The sequence below is a fragment of the Lissotriton vulgaris genome, chromosome 1_1, assembly GCF_964263255.1.
Source record: "Lissotriton vulgaris chromosome 1_1, aLisVul1.2, whole genome shotgun sequence".
NCBI classification, from domain to species: Eukaryota; Metazoa; Chordata; class Amphibia; order Caudata; family Salamandridae; genus Lissotriton; species Lissotriton vulgaris.
The window spans coordinates 775,853,388-775,878,940 of NC_141685.1; the positions used below are offsets into that span (position 1 = coordinate 775,853,388).

Here is a 25,553-nt window from a genome sequence, read left to right on the forward strand (position 1 = left end):
TTCAAAGAAGGGACAGATTAATGACTGGCTCATCCCTTCTTTAACAAATTAACTATTTTAGCTCAAACTTTGTCTTTCATTTAAAAAAAAAATTGGGATAAAACCCATACTTACAATAAGAGTAGTTGCAAAAATGTATCCTGTCATGGCTAAATGAAATAAGCACAGAACAAGGAAAATAGACTCAGAGGCGTTTCTCAATCTCTGTTGTAAGCTCTGTGGCTGGCCCTCGGTTCCTACCCACCAGGACATTTTTTTACATAAAGATGTCACTGTTTGTTACCTATGTCTATACTTTGGCCCTCCTTTAGAAAATGGCTTTCCAACAGCCAAATGGTTATGGAAGTGGAGTACGTCTGGCTGGTCACCGGCCAACATTGTTTTTTGTATTGCAAATACAAATTCCCAGATAACTTTTTGGAAAATTAGAAATCAATGTCATTGATGCGATGGGAGTGTGTAGAGAAGATTGTTCATGTTTTCCTTCCTGTTACTGCATGCATTTCGTGTGATCATGGACAGGACATCAATGGCTGACACAGCACTGGGCTTTTCAAAGCCATGTAACCAGTGGTAGAGCAGTGAAGAAGAGGTTCCAGACAGGAACACAGCACTTTCTAGCCTCTAAATGAGGAGGAAGAAGGAAGACATTGGAGGTTGGGAAAGCCACCAATTTTGGTCAGCTGTCTAACTACTACCAACCTTTAAAAAACACCCTTCGTCTTTCAGTCAAACCTCAAGTCAAAGTGAGAGGTTAGGATAACTGAGGGAAAGCCATGTCTTAGTACACTGAAAATGTGCCATATAATGGTCATGCTGTATTTAACATACAAAATTTAACCAGAGTAAAGCTCTTTTTTTAGCTTTTATTGAAATCACCACTGGAATTATCTAGGAGATATATGTCCGCCATACCTGGTGTTGGCTTTGTTTCTTGTGCCCTTTTGAAAAGACAAAAGTCCATGATTCACCTTGCAGCTGTCACGTCTTCACTATATTCTATTGTGTCTGAGGTTCCCCTTCATTTTTTTGCTTTTGGCAGGGTTTGAGGGACCCCTAATCTCAAGGGTCCCCTGTAAATTGATATTTTAGTGCTCTCTAGGGACATTCTTTTTGACCATAGGGCAGGGAAGGGTATAAGATCAGATTCCCATCCTTAACCTCTTGGCTGCTAGGCGTTTTCCCCCTCCTGTGCTGGGATTTACCATTTTGCTGTTTGCATGACGAGCTCAGCTCGTCATCAGCACATGACACCCGTGGGTGATGACGAGCTGAGCTCGTCATCAGCATCGAAAGGGTTAAAGGATTCCCTCTGATCACTGAAAAGAAGTTTTAGCTGATGTTTTTTTGGTAGCTTTGAGTGCAGATATAACATGACGTGGAAGCTGGAGTTAGAGATAATTTGTTTGTGCAGTAACAAGCTTTTAAACTAGGGGAACCACTGGATCCTGCTCGCAATATCACCCTCCAAAAAGTGATAGTCCTTTTTAGACTATTAGATCTCTTTATTAACGTCAGATTCTGCCATCACCGGATTTATTCAGAAATGTAAAACTGTTGGCTATAAGGCTGGCATGCACTAGTTAACAACCCACCCCATCATTAAGGATGGAAGACATCCTCCATTACAGTAGAAGGGGCTTCTCTGATCTCAAACCTCAAACTGTAGTTCTATGTGGACTAGCCACACTATGCGGTGTTCCTGGTTCCACCCCCTTAACTTTTTCCCCAATTCATAGTTGAAAGAGATAATGTATCGCTTAGTCTTTTGCCAAAGAGAATATATTACACACTGATGTGCTTCAGGGCTTTTGGTCTGAAGATTGAAAACAGTTAGAAGCTGTACCTTACACCAAAGCTGACTCTCCAAATTTAGCCTGGTAATGCACTATGCTATTTGCCAATTGGAAAGGGATCAACACTTAAATAAATATGTATGTCACAATTTACATCTGTTCCACTACTTGTGCTCCTTGGTTATGTCTAAGTTGTCCCACATTCAATGCTTAAATATTCTGCGCTAACCTTGCTACTAGCCAAGTGGAGAGTGATAAAGTGTTGAGGCAGAGGCTTGGCGCAAAACATTGCAGCATAGTTGAGCAATTTAGTTTACTGTTTACACAATATGGCCGACATCTATGTTCCCCACACCATATTATATCTAAGAGATATATCACGCCCACATCAAATGCATTAAACCTGTAATTACCTACTCAGCCATAACTTGTTTAGAATTGTGATGGTTGACTCTACTATTGTCATATAATGTTACATTCTCAGAATGTGGTTGATAAGGATGATTTCTATGCTGCAAACAATTTAGATGTTATGTATGCTATGTAGCTATATGTTATACAGCTATATGTTATATGAGGTATATTAAGATATGATATTTTACCTCCTAACTATCATTCACTCTCAGATATGGTTAAAGATGCTTGCCTAACCTTTCAACACTGAAGTTATGTACACACTGTACATGATATTGCTAACTTTGTTCTGTTTGGAAAAGTAAATATAGCTTTAAAAAAATCCCTACACCAATATTCTTCACTCTAAGACCTCTGGGATATCCATAACCTCATTCCATCATCAAAGCCATGAGCATTGCTCACAATCTCCAGAGCAAGTCACCCAGCAGTCTACCCACTCAGATCGTGAAGTATAAGATAATAATCTCTGGTAAATAAATGATCATGGCCTTCTTCATGCATCTCTACCCTGCTCAGTTCAAGGAATGTGGCCTAATGGCTAGAGTGGTCCACCTCGAAGCTGGTGAATCTGGTTCAATTCTCTGCAGGGCGGTAACATCCTATGGTTCTAGGCAAATCACTTAATCTCCCTGTACCTATCAAAATGAATGTGTCCATCTGTAACACAATTGGGGCTCATGTAAAGCACTCTAATACCTTTGCTTTGAGTTTGCGCTATATAAAACAAAACAAAAAAAAATGAACTGTTGCACTGAAATGGTCCAGATGACTCCCTGACAGTGACTTTGTACCCCTCAAGCTTTGAGAACAGCTTATTGTCTGCTAATTCTGCCTAGTAAAAATTATAATCAACAACGACCTAATCTTCTGCAACTTCCAGAGCTAACTAAAGGCCTCCTACATCAAGCTGATCATAAAGAAGAAGAACCTTGATCCGCTAACTGCATACTGTTACTGACCAATCTCTAAAGGGCCCTTGCTATGCAAACTGATTGAAAAAGCTGCCTTAACTTAGATCTTGAACTTGATTGAAGAAAATAACCAAGCTTTGAATCATCACCAAACTGGCTCCTGTACTTCTAGAGAAACTAAAACTACTGTGATCTCCATATGAAATGGCCAGAAGAGCAGAGCCAACAGAAATTGAGCTTACTTCTGCCTCCTTTGATACAGCCCATCACTTCACCCTACTGCTAAGAATAGAAGGTTTCTGCATTCAAGCAACCATCATTGACTGGATCTCCAAATGCTATGACAGATCAAGCAGTGCCGTTATCACCACCACACTCAACTCCATTTAACGCTGACTTTTGGGGACAGAAAGATTCCAGTATTTCTCCACTGCGTCTTAAAGCTTACCTCAGAATGTTAGGAAACCTCACTATCCAAAGCAAGATCAAAGGATTACACAATAAGGAGACCAGAGAGTGAAGAGAGGCATCAGGTTTATTCCATACACCTCAGACACAGCATGCCAACTTCTAGTTCAGGTGCGTGCAGGCTCCTTACTCTATATTCTAGAACTTCGTGACCCCACGGTTCTACTGTTCTAGTCTCTTCTACAATGTTCGGGTATCTTCTACAGTGCAAGTGACATACGTGACGGAAAATATTTTTATCAGATTCCCACCCCAGAATGTATAGAAACACATAACAGTGAATATCGCATTTGAAGAAAGACAAGCAAATTAAACAAATATGTTAAGATAAGGATTTTCATTCATGGCTTCAAAGAGTTAAAATTAGACATGAGTACCACATTATATTTCCAAAGGTAAGGGAAAGTAAACAGTGTAATAGCTCTCGCTGTATTACTTGACTAAGTTATCTTTTAAGATACTCGGTGGGGTGAGTCACTCGCCCACTTGATCTGACCCTAACCACAGTGTTTTCCCCCTTAATTAACACAGGACTGTCATTCGTTTGGCCACTTTCTGACCTTGCTTCACTATTGTGTTCACGTGTCTTCCCATTATGTCCAGGTCAGTAATGTTTCACCACCCTCACCAGATTCCATATTCTACCATCCTGTGTCTTGACCGCATTGCAAAAGAGCCTTATGATTTTCATAGGTTCAGTAAACTTTGACCATTGTTTGATTGACAATTGGAGCTTTCACTCTTACCCAATCACACAGCTTTGGTCTTATGCAATTTGGCAAACCTCTCTTTGTACGCTGTCTGTAACTTCAACTCCCTTTTCCTCCACTGTCAACCCTCACACAAACTTTGTGCCACTTCATCCACCAATGTACCAGCCTAGAATTGGGCTTCCTGCTCTTCAACGACTTATAGGGAGTCATAACTGTTGAAAGATGAGGACTTAAGCGATAAGCGATAAGCCTCTATTCACCTCCAAACCTCATTTTCCAACTCAAACCATTTGATCTTACCAGCAGAATGCCCTCTTTAAGATTTTTAAACCTCTCTCTACTGCTTCATTGGTTTCTGGGTGGTACAGGGCACTAAGTTTGTGTGTTATTCCATTACATTGCATACATTACTTGATTTCTTGGAGCAAACCTGAAAACCATTGTCAGTTAAAAAAAACCCTATCAGGAAGATTATAGCTGAGATTGAGCTGATGTCAGAGAGAAATTTGATATCTGGCCATCTTGAATATGTCAGCCAAAACTAGAATGTGTGGGGAATTCTTTTTTCCTATCAGTGGCCCAATGATATGCATTGCTACTTCTATTCAGGGACTTACAGGTAGAGTACAACACTGCATGGGCGGGCTGTGCAATTTTGCTATCTTATCACTGGTGGAACAGGCTATGCAATCCTTGTCTCTCTCTCAGCCAGTAAATCCATCCCTGGCCACCAAATGTCTAACCACAACCTTTGCTTGGGGTTGGTGATCCCCAGATGGCCTTTGTGTGCTATGTCAACCCATTTTTTCCTGAGGGTTTCAGGAGGTATCAATTTCAAGCCTCTGAAATGGTATCCATCTTCTTTTCTGGCCATCCAATATGCCTCAGCCACTCTTCATTCTTCTCTACACTATACTACCCCTGGATTAACACATCTCCTACTCCTCCTCAACCACCCCTTTGGTGACCACCCACACATTTTCTTTGTGCAATTCTATATCCTCACTTTGGTTATAACACACTTTGTCTTTCTCTTCCTTTTCCGTGCCCTCAACCAATCGGAACAAGCAATCTGCTGCAAAGGTATATGTACTAGGCATACATTCTATGTCAAATGTATACTTAATGACCCATCTTTTAATTCTACTGCAAATTGCGTCCAGCTCTTTTTTTATATAAATACCTCCCTAAGTGGCTTGTGGTCTGCTATTAACTTGAACACAGTACCCCAAATAAAGTTCTTGAATTTGCATAGTGCCCAGTTAACTGCAATGCTTCTTTTTTTAATTACAGAATAGTTGACCTCAGATTGCTTAAGTGCTCTTCAGGCAAATGCAATGGTTTCCTCACCTTTTCCAATTTCTTGTAGAAGTCTAGCCCCTAGCCCTTTTGAGCTGGCTTCTGCTGTAATGATCATATTTTTTCCATGGAAAAAGTTCTGGTGCAGTGGTCAGAGCCTTCTTCACATCTCTAAATTCTCTCTCGCAATGCCAATCCCACTCATAGGTTACCCTATTTTTCAACGATTTGCACATATGGCTCTTTGGACTGGCAAAGTTGCTGATTAATTTACTATAAAAATCTATCCTTCTCAAAAAGGAACTCAGCTCATCTTTGGTTTTGGACGCCACTAATTTCATTATGTGTTAACCAGCTCTGTTTTGGGTTGTACCCCTTCAGAAGTGAATTTATGACCAAGATAGTTTATTTCAGTACATTGAAGTTTACATTTGTCTTTTCTTACTATAAGGCTATACACTTTGAATCTGTCCAAAACGTGTTTAAGTCTTTCATTATGTTGTGCCTGAGAGTTCTCAAATATCAGCACATCACCCTGATAACAGAAGGCCCCTGGGATTCCAGACAGTATATTAGACATGGCTCTCTGAAAGACTGATGGCGCCATTACCAAACCGAGCTGCATGCTTTTATATTTGTATGTCACCATGGACATGATGAAAGCAGTGAGCTCTTGAGAGTTGGGGTATAGATGGATCTAGTAATAGGCGGATGTTAGATCTAATGCTGAGAAGAGTTTTGCTCAAGCTACAGTTGTGATCATCTCTGTTATGTTTGGAAAAGAGAAATTAACAACAACTACCTCTTTGTTGAGTCAACACAGAGGCGAATCTTGGTGTCTGCTTTTCTTGCCACTACAATGAGTGACAACCATTCAGTTGCTTTTAAAAGTTCTATTACATCCAGCTTGCACAATATTTCTAACACACTCAAGAGAAGACAACGTATTTTAGCTGACAGTAGAACTGCTTTTTCTTTCAATTTTATCTTGTGCACATATTGTTTGAGGCATCCTAACTTTTCTGTGAATTCTTCAGAATATTGTTTCTTAAAATCAGATTCTACATCTACATCCTTCTTAACATTCTAGAATCTTATCTCTTTTACATGAGACATAAACTTTCCATACTGTAGCTCTGTTTTTATACTAAATCTTTCCTACAAATTATCCTATCATCTTTATTGGATGACCATCATACCCTCCTAGGTGTTTATCCATTTTGTGTAGTTTATATATTTCTTGAATAGTTTATTAAATACTTTCTCTGAAAGTATTGTTAGTCTAGAGCATGAATCAAATATAACCTCAAACTTGAGCTACTTCAACAGCAACCCTAAAAATGGCCTTTCCTCCTACACTTATTACATACAGCTTTCACTGCTGGGCATTCCTAACTGTTCGCAATGCGGCCAATCCTCCCACATCTGTAGCATTGCCCCTTAAAGGCACCAACACTCTTCCTGTTCTTTAGGACACCTAGGAGGGTATGATGGTCATGGGCTACTGCCATAGGAGTACCCTTAACTATTTGTACCTAATTTTTCTCATCCCCATCTATTTGTACATTTTCCTTACCATAGGTGTCTTGCTTAATTTCTATCACACATCTCATCATGCGCTCGACTTGTTTTGTCAAAATCAACAGATCTCCTAAGGGAGGATCATCTTTTAGCCAAAGTTCCTCCTGTATCCTTTCAATTTACAATTCAACAAAAAAGTTGGTCCCTGGTGCGTTAGTCATTTGTTGCTTCAAACTTACACAGACACAAATTCTTCTACTGTTTCTCCTTTCTTTTGTGTGGCCTTCCCAAAATGATAATGCTCCATGATTATAATGATCCTAGGAAGGAAACGATTATCTAATTTCTTTATGCATATTTCATATTAATTTAACCCCCTGGATTCATCAGCACTCAGATCAGGTAGATGCTCTAGAATTTCGTGTTGCTGTGCTTCTAAACAATGTTGTAGTAGTACTATCTTCCCCTCTAGACCCAAATTGGGCTCACAAACTATGGAATAATTGTGAAAGACCTGTTAAATATGTGTGCCACTTCAATGTTGGTTCCCCAGGGGATATTAAAAATAGTGGGGGAAGAGTAACACTCTGCATACTCATTTCTTCTTTCTGGTGTCACATACAATATCCCCCACCCCACTTCTCCAACCCCTCTACCCTCACAACCAAACTGGGGCTTAGGTCTCACAGAAAATGGCAAAGCAAAATGTATCACACACTGAGTTTCTGTTCTCTTTTTTATCACTGGCAACATCAGTGTGGTTTTCCTCAACTGCCTCCAGGTAGTGATGGCACTGCTTAGACAGGAATAGAATCTGAAACCCAGAATCACTGAGGCGAATATGCCTTGCAGGTCTAGGACAAAATATGGAAAACTCTAGGCAGTAGATGACGTACCACAGAAAGACTTCCCAAGACTCCTTGCAGGTGCTCCTCCCTTCAGGCTCCTTCAGAACCCCACAGGAGCAAGAATGCGGCTTTCACCGGGAAGGCAGGTTTAGGGAAGGTGAGCTGCCCTACTGGAGTGAGACCCTAATTCAGGTTCTTGAGCACCAAATTCTCCTTATTGCATTACTAGCGCGAAGAGTAAAGGGTAGTGAATTCCTGCGCTGAGCGAGCACCCCCCATTGCTCACAACAGTTTGTTGCTGCATCTACGTGGCACCAAACACGATCTCATCAGTTGGTAGCCACTTAAGTTCAGCGTTTCAAAAGGGATGGGATTCCTCATGTACAGTGCACACCCTTGTCAGAAAGTCACACACCTTTCAAGCTGATGCTGGAAGTGGAGAGTGGCTTCAGGTAGTCCTCTCTCTTTCTAATTGTTTAAGTGCTCAAAGAATGTTGAAATCACCACATTCGTCTGGCACACAGTTTCTTTCCCAAGTCAATATTTTGAGCAGTGAGCAGGGGTCACATCGGCATGACCATTGCATCACCACAGGGACTGCCGCTAGCAGCCAATTACTCACTGCTCAGGCTCACATAGTGACCAGCCACAAAAGTACTCACTGTGTACCAGAGTCAGTTTGACACAATGATCTTGGACTCAGTTGTGTAACCAGGGAACCTCCCTGAATACCCTTCAGTTCCTGAGAGTGGCCACACTCCATCTTCCTGCTGTATCGAGTGCATGTTGAGGCGTACCTGTCAGAATCCCGTTCTCATCCCCAGTGTCCAATGCAAGATAAAAGGTTTACACAATAAGCAGACCAGAGAGTGAAGAGAACCATCAGGTTTATTCCATACACCCCAGCCACAGCATACCAACTGCCAGTTCAGGAGCTCATAGGCTCCTCACTCTACATTCTAGAAATTTGTGACGGCAAGATTCCACTGTTCTACTCTCTTCTACAATGTTCTGGTATCTTCTACAGTGCAAGTGACATAGGTGATGGACAGATACAACACTCACAAAGTCTTTCATTTTTACACGGCAGCTGTGAAGGTGGCACCCATAACATCTCTTGTTAGAAAACTAGATAGATGGTCTGGAATGCTCTTGCCTTGAAAGGATGAACTAGCTCCTTGGAAATGGGGAAAACAAGCAGTAGGTTGAATACCAGGGGCTGCTTTTAGGGGTGGATGAAGAGATCATTAGCTATCCCACCAGGCAGAGAATTTTAAGGAATTGTGCTCAATGTTCCTGGAAATGTATATATAATTCGCCGTTCAAAATTTGCCTTTTGACAACGACTATCACTTGGTACAAAATGGGAGTGGTACAACCACATTTTCTGTGGCTGATTGTATTTATCAATTAACTAATTACCATTGTGTCTGACCCATGGTCCAATTGATGCTGATAACAAATCAATTTGTCCAAAGTAAAATTATGCCTCTAGGACCATGTGGCCTAAGAACTTTGTAACAACTTTGTAACATTAGCTGAAGTAAGAAACTTGGGAGTGATCATGTCTTTGACCTACCACTCTCCCTTGAAGTGAACCAAGTTACCAGAAGTACCTTTATCATCATCCAAAGTCTTTGAATCATTCACACACATTTAGATTTCTTATATAGGGTCGTGGCCACCATCATTAGTTTCCTGTAGCTTCCGGAGTCTCGTATTTGCAAATGAACCTTAATTTGGAGCACTATGCTACATACACTGAAGAGTGAAAAAATATACCTCTGTTGCAACCAAGGAATTACTGTACCTACGCCTTCACAACTGCATTACTCAAGCCTTTCAAGTAATTCACTAGCTACCCAGGACCAAACACTTTCCCTTATGTTACCCTGTCTTGCCCACAGGGCCATGCATGTCAATCTGCCACCTTTTATCAAAGTGAAACCTAGGAAATACTAACTCCATAAGATGCACTGCACAAGAAAACTCTGTAACTTACAATTTGCAAGAATAAGAAGCATCCATAAGCAAATGTGTTTCACAGTACTCATTGGTTTACTTCCGGCTTAAGAGCAGCTAAAGGTATACCACATCATAATAACTGAATCCATCTGATCTTCACATATAACATCAAAACTCTTTCCACATAGGCCTACACTCCAACCATGTATTAAGAGCAGAGTGGTGTATTGCCATTCCATCAAGAAATTGTTAGGGCCAATGGCAGGCATATGCAACTTTAATACAATGCAATGCAACACAATGCAATGCATTACATCCTTCCCTTTCTGGTCCTCCATTACTGGAAGTCTGCAATGAATGGAGTGATTTCCACTTAATAGGACCTCTTTCTGGCCTCCCTCTTTCCTTCATTAAAGATAGAGGAAATACAAATGGTTACAAGTTCAAAAAGTAATGAATCCATTATCTACCGAGCAGAAGCTGCTTCTGAAATACATGGGGTAGGTATGCAATTTAAAGAAGGTATTTTTTATCACTCCAGAGTCTCCTCCAAGAACATCTTCACAGATACCTCCTCCTTCCTCCAAGAACTCATCTAAGGACAACCCGACAACAAGGAAACAAGTACCCGAAGCCCCAAAGAAGAAACCAATTGGAGAAACACCAGGTAGACCTTCTGACATGTAATTGATATTCCATTTAATGTGTGATATAATAGTCTATCCCGCTCCTTGCTTTTTAAAATAATTTTATTGGTGTTTATCATATTTCATTGTTAACGTACACCATTCCTTCATCTGCAGTTACAGTACATTTATATACCGCATCGTTTTCATATGTTGTGGATAGGAGAGTTAGGTTGTTAATGAAGAAAATAGCCCAGCACCAAGTGAGCCTGCAAGATGGGTTTAAACTCTTCCCATAGCAGGAACAGGTATTGTTACAAACTCATATTTGTGGACATTTCCAAACTCCAGTTTCACTCTTTCTCTCCCATTCCGTCCCTTAGGTAATGGTCGGTGATTTAGCTCTATTTCTGAGATGGGACTGGGAACGGATCATGCTCAAATTTAGTTGGGGTATAGGACAAGGGCTTTCCCCAAGGGGGAGTTAGTTTGCCAGTGGAGGGGGAAAAAAAGGAAAATCAGTTTGTGTTTGCACATCCAACTCAGTGTAATGATACAAATGTTATCTATCTTAAAGGGTGTTAGGCTGAGCCGGCTCTGCAGGGATATGAACTTTAATAAACTAATCAGACTATCCAGTACATCTTCTGAGGCTCAAATTTGCTGAGCATATGGTGGTTTCATCTCACTTGCTCCCCTGGGCATAACTTAAATCACTTTGGGCAAAAATGCACATTTCTCTGTATGGGGCATTTCCCACTGGATACGCCCAGAATTCCATTCGTTTCCTGAGATTCAGTTATTCAAAATCCTCAAAGGCATCCATCCTTGGCCGGGGAATGCAGAAAGCCAAACCCTTTAAATTCTGTTCAAGGATGAAAACTGGGCTCCAAATGCAATACCTCCAGTTCCATTCCCAGATAGATTGTTTCTTACAACATAACTTAAAACATGCAAGTTACATATAGATCTCAGCTGGGAATATTTATCTCCCTGAACCATCTTACTGGCTAATCAGCCAATCAGCTTGTAAAGCCACCACAGCATCACTCAGCACCACCACAGCATCACTCAGGGCCACCACAGCATCACTCAGTGCTGCAACAATATCACTCAACACCACCACAGCATCACTCCGCACCACTCAGCACCATCACAGCATTACTCAGGCCCCCCCACAGCATCACTCAGGACCACCACAGCATCACTCAGCACGACCACAGCATCACTCAGCACCGCAACAGCATCACTCAGCGCCACCACAGCATCACTCAGCACCACCACAGCATCACTCAGCGCCACCACAGCATCACTCAACGCCGCAACAATATCACTCAACACCACCACTGCATCACTCAGCACCACCACAGCATCACTCGGCACCACTAAGCATCACTCAGCGCCACCACAGCATCACTCAGCACCACCACAGCATCACTCAGCACCACCACAGCATCATTCAGCACCACCACAGCATCACTCAGCACCACCAAGCATCACTCAACACCACCACAGCATCACTCAGCACCACCACAGCATCACTCAGCACCACCACAGCATCACTCAGCACCACCACAGCATCACTCAGCACCACCACAGCATCACTTAACGCCACCACTGCATCACTCAGCACCACCACAGCATCACTCAGCGCCACCACAGCATCACTCAACGCCACCACAGCATCACTCAACGTCACCACAGCATCCCTCAGCACCACCACATCCTCACTCAGGGCCACCACAGCATCCCTCAGTGCCACAACAATATCACTCAACACCACCACAGCAGTACATTTTGCCCTCTGTCGGTGGCTTAATCTAATTTCACTATAGCTCTTCTACCTTAAGCTACAACAGTTGTTAAATTCCACTCCTCCCATTATAAGCTTGACAAATCTAGAGCTCTCCGCCTGCCCCTTGGGCATTTCTTTGGTGATAGTGCATCCATCCACTCGGTGGATGCAGTTTCATCACTACTCAATGCTGAGAGAGTGATCCTTTCACCCACTGGGATTTTTCTTTTGCTTTCAGCAACAAACGCCAGTGGGGGATGGGGCTTATTGAAGAAAAGCAAACAAAAACTGTCACTAACATGGAGGCAGATTTCTCCCTGAGCGTCGGGGACCTTTTGAAATTTTCCTCCATGGGACAGGCAAGGCTTCAATAGAGATCTTAGGAAGACACCATCAGTGGCGGTAGCTAGGCTGCAAAGGGGCGGGGCTCCTGCTTTACTGACCTGGCTTCCCGTTAGTGGACTGGGCAGGTCAAGGTTTCAAATCCAGAGCCAGCTGTGGATGCACCTCCGAAACGTAGCCATTCCCCCACCTCTAGACGAAGCAGGGGAGGTTATGGCTTCAGGGGCGGCCTTAGGCATGTGCAAGCTGTGCACCTGCACAGGGCCACCAAACCCCAGGGGCCACCACGCCAATAGATATCCTTAATAGAATAATCCTCTGAGATTGGATACATATTTGCGTGGCGGCCCCTGGCAGGGATCTGGCGGCCTCCGGTTCTGTTCCACTGCCAAAAACCCTGACCCTCCCCCCCCCTTCACTGGCCTCAACGCTCTGCCCCACCCGTACTCCCTCTTCCGGGGCCCCCTACCAACGCTTCCTGCACAGGGCAGCCATGAGCATAGAGCCGCCCCTGATGGCTTCGGCAGGATGGGAGCCCCACCAGTTTACGGTGGAGCTCCTGGTCTGCTGAACTCTGACCCCTTTAGTCCGTGAAGTAGGTCTATAATTCAGTCCATTTGATTTCTATGCTTATAAATACTTTGCATACATGTGAGAGGTGCTATTCCTTGATTAGAACACCTCTGCCTTCCGGTTTTGATGGAATGCATTTGTTTCTGAGCATCATTGTCCCGAAAAAGCAGCCTGAACATAGAATTTATTTTTGTTTGAGCAGATTCAAAGAACACAACCTCAGATTCTTCCTCACCCCCTGACATCAACAGCAAAGACCCAAATCAACAGCCAGCAACATCTCGAAAGAAGAAGAAACCCCCAGGTGAAATGATGGACGCTGCTGCGGAAAACCCAGGTATTCATTTTATTTCAAAGTAAACAACTTGTCCATGTACTATAAAGGAATTGTAAGTTCACCAAAAGGTTGTTTGACTTATAGAAAAATTAAGCCAAAATCTGAGTTTCTATGCAATGCCACAGAACTCTGAGATGCTTTGCAATATTCCTTTTATAGGTATGTGGCATGGAACACTTCATTGTTTAAAATACATAGTAACAGTCATTACCTTCACAAATGTATGACATAGTACTAGTGATGCAAGAGATGTTAACAGACTGTATACCTGGTTAATACAAACTAATGATATGAAACCGAATAATATGTTTCCCACAATAACTGGTGATTTCCAAGCCATTTATTGTATGTCAATTTCAAATGTCGTAACATATTTTTAACTATAAACAATGTGGCCCATAGACACATTTTATTTAGAGAAACAGTACTAATTAATGCCTACTAGTACATCTATTACTACTGTGCAACGGGTAACTTCCAGTTTATTATCCCTGTAAAATGAAATTCAGATGAGAAAAACATTGGGGCATATTATCAAGGGGGTTTATCTCCGCTTTTTTGGCTTTAAAAGCCAAGAAAGAGGAGATAAAATTATCTCCCTATTACCTAGCTGCTGCTAACACCAGTTAGCGACAGCTAGTAGGAGATAGCGACCATCTTGGGCCCCACTTTGCATGTCAGTGATATTTATCACTAATGAGATGCAAAGTGGGCGTGCCAAGATGTTAGAGACTGAAAACAGTCGCTAACATCGCTATCTCCTATTACCAACTTTTGGAGATATTCGCGCTAAGCTAACACCTGCCCTGAGCAGTTCTTAGCCATGTTATCCAATGGGAGGTGGATAACATGGCTAAGAGCATTAGCTCGGTAATGCATGAATATCGCTGACTTTTCAGCGATATTCATGCTTTGCAGCGATTTTTACCGCATTTGCGTTAAACCTTGGTAATACCAAGTTTTATTTGCGGTAAAAATCGCCGCTGCGCTGCGGTAAATTTTCGTCTCTAACCAAGCAATAGCGATAATTATCGCTATTGCTTGGTAATATGCCCCATTGTTTACAGCGTCACTGACTGCATGTTACAATCACTTTACTCAGTGACTGCTGGTGCAGGTTAAAGTGGTGGGGCGGGGGGGGGGGTATTTGACAGATGACGACGAGGGAAAATAACATTTAAAAAAAAGTAAACCACTTACCCTGAGCTCGCCGCATCGCCAAGTCGGCGAAGCGGCAAGCGCAAGGTAAGTGGTTTTCATTTTTTAAATGTTATCTTCCCTCTTTGTTGTCTTTCGCCTTCCCTCACCCCGCCCACCACATTTAGCTGCACCGGCCACGACAGACTTTACTCATGGACACAACTCTCCTATTATCCACGTTCCCCAGTGGTTGAGGCTGGCCTGTGGCCGTCCTACTGCTCTATTCGTAATACAGTGGATGGACCGCCAGTTTGGCGGTCCAGGGACTGCCAACACGGGTCCGGCGTTCTGTTGGACCACTGAACTCACAATCAGGCCCTAAGACTTTTTTATGGAGAGGCCGGATGATGGCTGGATCCGACAGAGGGTTTGACAATGGCAATATGATACTCAGCACTGGTACTTGTGAAATCCTCCATGTTGAAACATAGAAACTTTTTGGAAGCCAAGCGGCTTTCAGCAGGGCAAAGTATTAAGTAGAATCTGACTGGCGATGTCGGTGACAGCGAAACAGCGGTGGTCCCATTGTAGCTTCTGTTTTTTTGTAGTAAAAAATGCAAATTTGTTTTTAAGTGTTCGCTTTTGCAATTGTGAGGGGGAGAAAGTACAGTCTAATACCACCCAAAGTTCACAGAACTTTTGGGCACTTTTTAGTGAGATAGGAATCAACCTCCCAGGGCCACAAGCAGGGCCCAGGGAAAATCCAATTGGAATTGGTCAGCTGGCTCTTCTTTGTTGCAGGCTTCTTGCAGCTTTCTTGTTCTTGGAGCTTAACAGGAGGCTGGCAAATAGTATTTGGACTAAATATCGAGTTGTAAATATCAAGGGACAGAAATATCAACAAAAAAAATATTGTGATGCAAAAATATCATGGTGCAGAAATATCCTTGTCAAGAATATAGTTTTTTCAGGTTATAAATATTGTTGTTAAGAATATCATTATTGTAAATATCATTGCCAATAAAAGAGTTGTAAAAAATATCATTTTTAAAACTATTTCGGGTGTTTTGGTTTATATATAAATTTTATATGTTTGTATTATGTGTATAATTGTTATTAATATTTAAAAATATAGTTTGTAAGTGATTTAGAATTCGTAATTTAATTATTAATAGTAATTTATAGTGTTGTAGCGTGTTGGTGGGTTTGAGGGGTGATTAGAGTGCGAAAATAATTAAGTAATACTTAATTATCAGTTAATTGATAATGTTTAAGTAAGATTGTGATTATGTATATTATGCAATATTGATTTATTATACTTATATTTTAGGTGTGGGTTGCTATGTTTTTATGAGTAAAGGGTGGAAAGTGTATTAAGTAATAGTTAATAATAATTAATCAATACTTTATGATTACATTTTGAATTGATTATTAATTATGTACATTGGGTAATATCTATTTATTATAGTTATATTTTAGTTGTGAGTTACTAGGTTTATAGGAGTATACAGTGGTAAGTTAAATAAATTATATTTTAAAAAGAAGTTATTAATGTATACATAAATATATTCTGTATTATTAATTATGTAAATTGTGTAATCATTATTTCTTTTAGTTAGATTTTAGGTATGGCCTACTGCGTTTGGAGGGCTGGAGCGTAGGAGGTTAATTAAGTAATAAATGATTAACAATTAACTATTACTTGTTAATTAATTATGTAATTGTTTATAAATTATGTAAAATCGTGTTATACTTATTTATTTTCATTATATTCTAGGCGTTGGTTGCTAGGTTTGTAAGACTATAGGGTAGAAAGTTAATTAAGAAATAATTAAATAAGCATTATTCTTTTAGAGCAGCCAGGTGAGGGAGATTGACGCTCTTCCGGTGTTTATAAGGTTGCCAATCACAGGGCGCACATAGGCACCTGCCATGGTAATATATTTGCTTGGAACATCTGCTGTGTAAAATTAATGTATGAACTGGTGTGCGTTAAGGTATGCATTGTTCTGCCAACAACCTCTCTGAGGCTGCTCTCAGCTAAACGCAGCACTGCACATAAGTCAGACAATAAAAATTGAATGCTTACATATTACCTTATATGGTAATCAATTATATCTGAAGCTCAAGGAAGAAATTGCATGGCTGATAGATGTACATGTAACTTGAATAAAAGGGCATTTTGTAGATAATCAATGACCTAGGGTAGTGCATTGGATATTCTTAATTACAATAAAAGTAATAAATGTATAGATCCATAAGTACATGGAAGGTATATAGATGCATAAAGGAAGTAAGTATATGTGGATTAAAGATGCATAAAATTAACTCCTACTTTCAAATGTTGTACTTAAAATTAATTTTATGTATTTACATATATATATATATATATATTATTTTTGTATTCAATAGTGAAGCAATTGTAGAAAAATAGTTATGATAAAATATTTACTTTTTTTTATGCAGACCCTCAAATACATGTTAAAAGCCTATTAGTGTTATTTTTCCTTTAGATGGCCACTTGCTTGTTTTCCTTTTTCGCGCCAGGATACTCTGGAGTAATGGAGCGCGTTATAAAACAGCAAATAATAATAATAATAATAAAAGCATAGAATAATGTAACTATCAGTAATATGTACATTTGTTTCGCAGAACTAATTAATATTTTTTTTTTAAACATAATTATTCTACACGTTCACACAAAGCAATACACATATATAGGTACATATCTATAGAACAAATACATGCTTATATACAGAGGAATATGCTGCATACTCATATTTGCCTATGGTGGTTATGTGGGGAAGAGCCACTTCTTGAGGAATTTCCTGAAGATAAGGTGGTTATCCATGGATCTTATGTTGGGGGGTAAAGAGTTCCATAGTTTGGCTGCTTGAACAGAGAAGGATGTGCCACCCATATGTTTTTCTTATATCTTGGGATTTTGAGACGAGGTGCCACTCTAGAGCGGAGGTTCCTTTGTTGAATGTGTTTGGTGATTTTATTCCTGATGAAGAGCAGTCTATACCGCTCTCAATATGTCCTCTACCTCAACTCTCTGACTCATCTCAAACCTCTTTCTACTACTCTTTCCAAGGCACTACCCTATTTCTCACCCTATACCTCTATCAATATATACACTACCTCCACTCTCTCATTCATCCTAAACCCCATACAACTAATGATACCCCAAATAACCCTTTCTAGACTCTCCACTACCCTACGCCTCCTTGTATCATCTCATACCTCTTTTACTATTCCGATCCCCCAAAACAAACCTTTCTAAACCCCTGCCTCTGACTCTTCCTCCTCCACATCCCTTTAACTTATCCCAAGCTTCCTCCTACTTCTATGAGCGCAAAAAAAATATGTCTAAATCCTTCCCTCTTCTATCCCTCCACTATCCTTTTCAATCCAAATAATAGACTAACATGTCCACCTCTCAAATTAATTTCCTATTTCACTGTTCTAATTCACCACTAATCCTTTATGGGTTCCAGAGTATCGGGCTACCCGCCGAAAAAGCGCTTCAACACCTCATCAGTGGTAACAAGCGCTATATAAATGCACACCTTTTTCCCTCTTCTGTCCCTCCGCTATCCTTCTCAATCCAAATAACTGACTAACATATCCACCACTCAAATTACTTTCATATTTCACTATACTAATTCACCACTAATCCTTTATGGGGTCCAGAGTCGCGTGCCCCTCGCTGCAAAAGTCCTTCAACACCCTATCAGGGGTAGCAAGAGCTATATAAATGCAAACCTTTTTCCATCTTCTATCCCTCCACTATCCTTCTGAATCCAAATAACTTACTAACATATCCACCACTCAAGTGGCTCATATTTCACTATACTAATTCACTACTAATCCTTTATGGGTTCCGGAGTAGCATGCTACTCACCGAAAAAGTGCTTCAATGCCTCGTCAGGGGTAGTAAGCACTATATAAATGCAATTACAATACAATAAAATTACAATACAGAAAATTAATTATTACATTGTTTATTAATATTGTCCTCATGTCCCCCCGTATACATCTGAGGAGCTACTGGCTATGCAGGGTCACTGGCCCCTGGATGTCCCCGTCATCAAGCGCATTTCTGCTCTTGGCCTTGAACCCACCTCCCTTCATTCTATACCTACTAACCCAGCTCCTCCTTTGTCCCATGCTCCCCATTCAGGCTCTTCACCCCTCTCACCTTCATTGTCCATTATTTTACTTAATACCAGGTCGGCAGTAAAGCACCATCAGGAGCTTTTTGTGCTGCTCGACACTCACCAGCCTGACATGTTATTGTTAACAGAAACATGGTTCTGTGAGTCTTCCCTACCCTCTCTATTGGCCGCTCTTCCCCCTTCTTATGTGGCCCTCCGTGCTGATCGACCAGCAGGAAAGGCAGGGGGAGGTGTGGCCCTCATCTCTCGATCAGAGCACAACTTTCAACTCCTTCCCTCCTCCCCTATCAATCCCACCGAGCACCTTGTGGCGCGTTCTCTTGCCTTCTCTCCTCCGCTCACCTGTCTATTAATGTATCGCCCTCCCCAGCCCTCTCACCTGTTCTTGCCAGCATTCCAAGACTTATTAGCCACCTTAGCGATTAATCACACCTCAGTTCTGGTATTGGGGGACTTCAATTATTGGCCCTCGGACCCCAACGAATGCACCGCTTCGAAGCCATTTTCTGACTCTCTTACATCCCTGAATTTTGTTTCTCACCTCCTGACCCCTACACACACTCACGGTCATGTACTAGACCAGGTCTGGTCTCTCAACACCTTGGTCTCTTCCATGTCCGTGTGCCCTTGCCCCTGGTCAGACCATGCCCTGATTTCATTCTCCCTCTGCCTCAAGTTGGCCACAAAGATCCCGCCTGTCAAAAACACCTGGGCGCGGAATTGGAACAGGGTAGACCTCCCTGCATTGTCATCCTCCCTTTTAAACTCTGCACCTAACTTAGAGGGCTTATCCTCTATCTCTCAAGCCGCTGCTATCGACACCTGGCTTGCCGAAGGCTGCGACACGGTAGCCCCATTACGACGGATATCAACCCGAAGATCCAAGGAGTCGAATCGGTGGTTTGGTGATGACTTAAAGACCAAGAAGTTGACTCTCCGGCGGGCCGAGAGGCAATGGAGAAAAGACTATTGCCCTCTATTAAAAACTCATTATTTGACGGTGCTGAGCGATTACAAAAGGGCCATACTAAAGGCTAAATCTGAATATTTCTCAACAAAAATTCTTATGGCAGAGAACAAATCTAGGGAGATCTTCTCCATCGTTCAGGACTTGGCCTATTCTGACAGGGCCACCCTTAAGCCCCCCCCCACTCAATCCCTCTGTGATTCTTTGAATGTTTATTTTTTAGAAAAAATTAGTAATATTAAAGCTAATATCCCACTTCCCTCCCCCACCTTCTCCGAGCCTTCTCCCCCTTCTGTTCACTGTTGTCTTTCCTCTATCCCCCCGCTTACTGAAGAAATGTTTCTCACAATACTCCCCAAAGTTAAGTCTGGCTCCCCGGCGGATATCTGTCCAGCCCATATTTTGCAACAGATTTACTCAGTTTGCCCTAAACCGCCAATCTCCCTTCTTAACAACTCTTTGGCCCAGGGGGTGGTAATTCCAGCACTTAAAACCGCCACCATAGTGCCCCTTCTTAAAAAGCCTGGCACGGACCCCTCTGCTCCAGCCAACTATCGTCCCATCTCTCTCCTGCCCTACTTGGGCAAGGTGCTGGAGCGACACGTAACATCGGTCCTCAGTGCCCATGTGGAAGCCAATGGGGGCCTAGCGTCCCGCCAGGCAGGCTTTCGGCCTAGGCACTCCACCGAGTCTGTCGTGGTGTCGGTCCTTAATAACCTCAGGGAGGGCATGGACCAAAACTGCCGCCAGGCTCTGGTGCTCCTCGATCTTTCCGCCGCTTTCGATACGGTGGATCATTCCATCTTACTTTCCCGTGTCGGAGCGGCGGGGGTCGGGGGCTCAGCCCTGGTCTGGCTATCGTCCTTCCTGAGGGACCGCACCCAGGCGGTCCGGTTAGGGGATTTCTCAGCTACCCAACTCAAAGTCACATGTGGTGTCCCCCAGGGTTCTTCTCTCTCCCCTCTTTTGTTCAATCTTTATATCTATCCTCTGATTTTCGCACTTCAGCAACTGGAGGTCACTGTCTACAATTATGCAGACGACCTCCAGCTCATCTTCAATCTGTCCTCTTCCTCTCACTCTATTTCCAATTTTCAGTCTATTATGATTTTTATCAGGGACTGGATGAACCACAACCATCTGAAGTTGAACCCTGACAAAACAGAATTGGTCCTTACGGGTGGTTCCTCCAGTCCCTGGAATTCTTCCTTTTGGCCTTCTTCTCTTGGATCCTCTCCCACACCCTCTCCCTCAGTTAAGACTCTGGGCATCAAACTCAACCATCAGCTCAACCTTCACTCACAAATCAGTTCTGTTGTTTCTTCCTGCTTTCTTGTTCTTCGAACTATTCGCTCTGTCTCTTGTTTTTTCTCTCCTCCTGCACTTAAGCTAATCATGTCCGCTCTGGTTGTTTCCCGGCTGGACTATGCCAACGCCCTCTACAACGGCATCCCAGCGTATAGTCTGCGGAAGCTCCAGCTGGTTCAAAACCAGGCGGCCAGACTGGTGCATGGCCTCTCTCGTTCCCACCACTCTACCCCTCTATTGAAGGCACTACACTTGCTACCTGTTAGGGAGCGATCCCTTTTTAAAACAGGCTGCATGGTCTTTCAGGCCCGCCAGGGCACTGCCCCTGCTTTCATCTCTTCATTGTTAAAATAATATACCCCTGCTCGTGAGCTTCGCTCATCTACTCAAGCTCTTCTTCAGGTTCCCCGGTACAGACGTAAGAAATGGGGTGGAACCAATTTTTAATTCCTAGCACCATCCTTCTGGAATTCCCTCCCCGACCACTTACGTCTGGCCACACAATATTCCACTTTTAGAAAAGATCTCAAGACCTTTCTATTCACTCAGGCGTTCTGCAATGTAAACTGACCCCCCTTCTTTTTTCTTTTTGCCAGTTCTCGTCCCTACTGCTAAAGTTGCTTCCACAGCGCCAAGAAACCGCCTGGTGAATGGTGCGCTATACAAATATTTTAAATTCAAATTCAAATTCATGTATTTTATGTTAAGTAATGTTTATATTTATAGTTTTATATTTTTTCTATATTAATAGGGCTGTTCAAGTATGTAGTGTGTTGGAAGTGAAGTAGTTTACCTGGTGCTGCTTATACTGGAGTGGCAATAGTCAATGTTACCCCTCCGAAGTCCAGTGCTTTCCCTACTGTTGCACAGACTGGAGTGGGAATAGTAAATCGTATCCCTTTGAAGTCCAGTGAGTTCCCTACTGATGCACAAACTGAAGTGGGAATAGTAAATCTTACCCTTCTAAAGCCCAACACTTTCCCTACTGTTCCACAGACTGGAGTGGTAATAGTAAATATAACCCCTCCGAGGTCCAACGCTTTCCCTACTGTTACACAGACTAGAGTGGAAATAGTAAACTTACCTCTCCGAAGTCCAGCGCCTTCCCTACTGTTGCACAGACTGGAGTGGAAATAGTAAATTGAACTCCTCCGAAGCCCAACACTTTCCCTACAGTTGCACAGACTGGAGTGTGAATAGTACATCTTACCCTTCTGAAGTCCAACACTTTCCCTACTGTTGCACAGCCTGGATTGGGAATAGTAAAGTTAACCCCTCCGAGGTCCACCGCTTTCATTACTGTTGCAAAGACTGGACTGGGAATATTACATTTAACCCATGTGAAGTCCAATGCTTCCCTATTGCTACACAGACTGGAGTGGGAATAACACATCGTATCCTTCAGAAGTCCAATGAATTCCCTACTGTTGCACAGACTGGAATGACAATAGTACATCTTACCCTTCTGAAGCCCAACCCTTTCCCTACTGTTGCACAGACTGGAAGGGGAATAGCAAATCTTATGCCTCTGAAGTCCAACACTTTCCCTACTGTTGCACAGACTGGAGTGGGAATGGAATATTTAAACCCTGTGAGGTCCAGCGCTTTCCCTACTGTTGCACAGACGAGAGTGTGAATATTAAATGTTACCCCACCAAAGTCCAACACCTTCCCTACTGTTGAACAGTCTAGAGTGAGAATTGTAAATGTAACCTCTCCAAAACTGAACACTTTCCCTGCTGTTGCACAAACTGGAGTGGGAATAGTACATCTTAACCTTCTGATGTCCAACACTTTGACTTCTGTTGCACAGACTGGAGTGGGGATAGTAAATGTAACCCCTCTGAGGCCCAAACGATCCTTACTGTTGCACAGATTAGAGTAGGAATAGCACATTTAATTACTCTGAAGTTCAACGCTTGCCCAACTGTTGCACATACTGTAGTGGGAATAGTAAATGTAACCCCTCTGAAGGCCAACGCTTTCCCTACTATTGCACAGACTGGGGTGGAAATATTAAATGTAACCCCTCCGAAGTCCAACGCTTTCCCAACTGTTGCTTAGGCTGGTGTTGAAATAGTAAATGTGGCCCCTCCAAGGTAAATGCTTTCTCTACTGTTGCACAGACTAGAGTGGGACTAGTAAATCTTACCCCTCTGAAGTCCCACATTTTCCCTACTGTTACGAAGGCTGAAGTGGGAATACAGAATTGTACACCTCGGAAGTTCAACGCTTTCCGTACTGTTGCTTAGCCTGGAGTGGAAATAGTAAATGTGGCCCCTCCAAGGTAAATGCTTTCCCTACTGTTGCACAGACTGTAGTGCAAATAGTAAATCTTACTCCTCTGAAGTCCAAACCTTTCCCTACTTTTACACAGACTGAAGTGGAAATACGAAATCGCACAGATTGGAATGGGACTAAAACATGTTACCCCTCTGAAGTCCAACACTTTCCCTACTGTTGCAAAGACTGGAGTGGGAATAGTAAATTAATCCCCCTCAAGGTCCAACACTTTCCATGCTGTTGCACAGACTGGAGTGGGAGTAGTAAATTTAAGCTGTCCAAAGTCCAATGCTTTAACTTACTGTTGCTTAGACTGGAGTGGAAATAGTAAATGTGGCCCCTCCAAAGTAAATGCTTTCCCTACTGTTGCACAGATTGGAGTGGGAATAGTACATTTTACCCCTCTGAAGTCCAACACTTTCCCTACTGTTACACAGGCGGAAGTGGGAATACAAAATTGTACTCCTCATAAGTCCAACGCTATCACTACTGTTGCACAGACCAGAGTGAAAGTAGGAAATTAACCCTTCCAAAGTCCAAAGCATTTCCTACTGTTGCACAGACTAGAGTGGAAATAGTAAATGTGACCCCTGCGAAGTCAAGTGCTTTCCCTAATGGTGCACAGACGGAATATTAAATTTAACCCCTTTCCAAGATCAAGGTTTTCCAACAGTTTTGAGTGGTAATAATATATTTAACCCCCTCCCCCCCCGAAGTCCTACAATTTCTCTACTGTTGCGTAAACTGGAGTGGGAATAGTATATATATTATTCCCAGACTCCAATACATTTACTAATATTAGTTAAATATATTTTTGAATATTTGTTTATAATTTTAATTTAATAGTATTTGTTTATATTTTTTTGTTTTAAAATTATTACTATATTTTTTGTAAATGTATTCTTTGTTTTTTATTTTGTATTTTAATTGTTTGGCAATTTATTTAATCTTTTGTAATTGAATGGGTAATATTTTTTCTGTTTTTTGTAAACAAAATATAGATATATTATATATAAATGTGTTAGATTATATATATGTGTATATATACATATATATATATATATACAAATTTGCACATGTATGCTTGTTTATGTAAGTATATATTATATAGAGTATTAAATATTAGTGTGATTTATTTAATTTAAAATATATTAACCCCTTGGCCATGGTGTGAATTTCGCCGCGGCGCGGGAGGGTGGGGGGTGAGCGCGGCGACGCCACGGACGGCGTGTGCTCATGATGGCGTGGTTCCGTCACTGCCCTCCCGCTCATTAATTCGCCCGCACAGGCGGGGAATTAATGATGCGTGGGCGGAGCGGCAGCTCCATGACAGAACCATGCCGTCATGAGCACACGCCGCCCGTGGTTCATGACGGCGTGGTTCCGTCATAAGCAGGGAAGGATTTAATGGTATATATTAAAATATTTAAGATGTACTTCTTTAAACTATATATATATATATATATATATATATATATATATATATATATATATATATATATATATATATATATATATATATACAAAGAAGCACTCGACAGCAGGTAAGTTTAAAAACTTTCATTTATTGCATGTTGGAGGTGATTCAGCTCCCGTTAATACCTCTTGTGAGCCAACGCGTTTCAGTGCTGTCTGCACTTTCTTCTAGGGCTAAATGGCAATGCGGTATCGAGAGGCAGTTACTATTCCATGTCTCCACTGTCTTTAGTAGTGTAGCTTCGTATGCGCTTGGTAGCACGTGATTCCTGGCAATGGATTCTAGGAATTGTAGTATTTGCTGCCAATAGTTTTTTCCCACAGTGGGTTCTGCAATGACACTGTACTTGTACAAGTTCACAGTGGTAATGTGACAATCCATTGCGATGTTTAGGCACTCCAGTTTGCCCCGGTTGGTGAATTCACCCTCATTAGTGAAGCACTCTGCTGCGCCGTTTCTTGTCAGGGACAGTCCCTGTATATATATATATATATATATATATATATATATATATATATATATATATATATATATATATATATATATATATTCTCTCCAAATATTCTCCTCAATTACGAAGAAAAAG

At 41.9% G+C, this 25,553-nt stretch overlaps 1 protein-coding gene across 1 annotated transcript in view; it reads left to right on the forward strand.

The window, feature by feature from the left end:
- Window positions 1-25,553, forward strand: part of PRG4 (proteoglycan 4) — a 486,064-nt gene that overhangs the window by 67,055 nt on the left and 393,456 nt on the right. Inside the window, exons 7-8 of the mRNA XM_086956081.1 lie at window positions 10,480-10,605; window positions 13,477-13,611. Coding sequence (XP_086812207.1) covers window positions 10,480-10,605; window positions 13,477-13,611 — 261 coding nt within the window. The remainder of the gene's footprint in view (window positions 1-10,479; window positions 10,606-13,476; window positions 13,612-25,553) is intronic.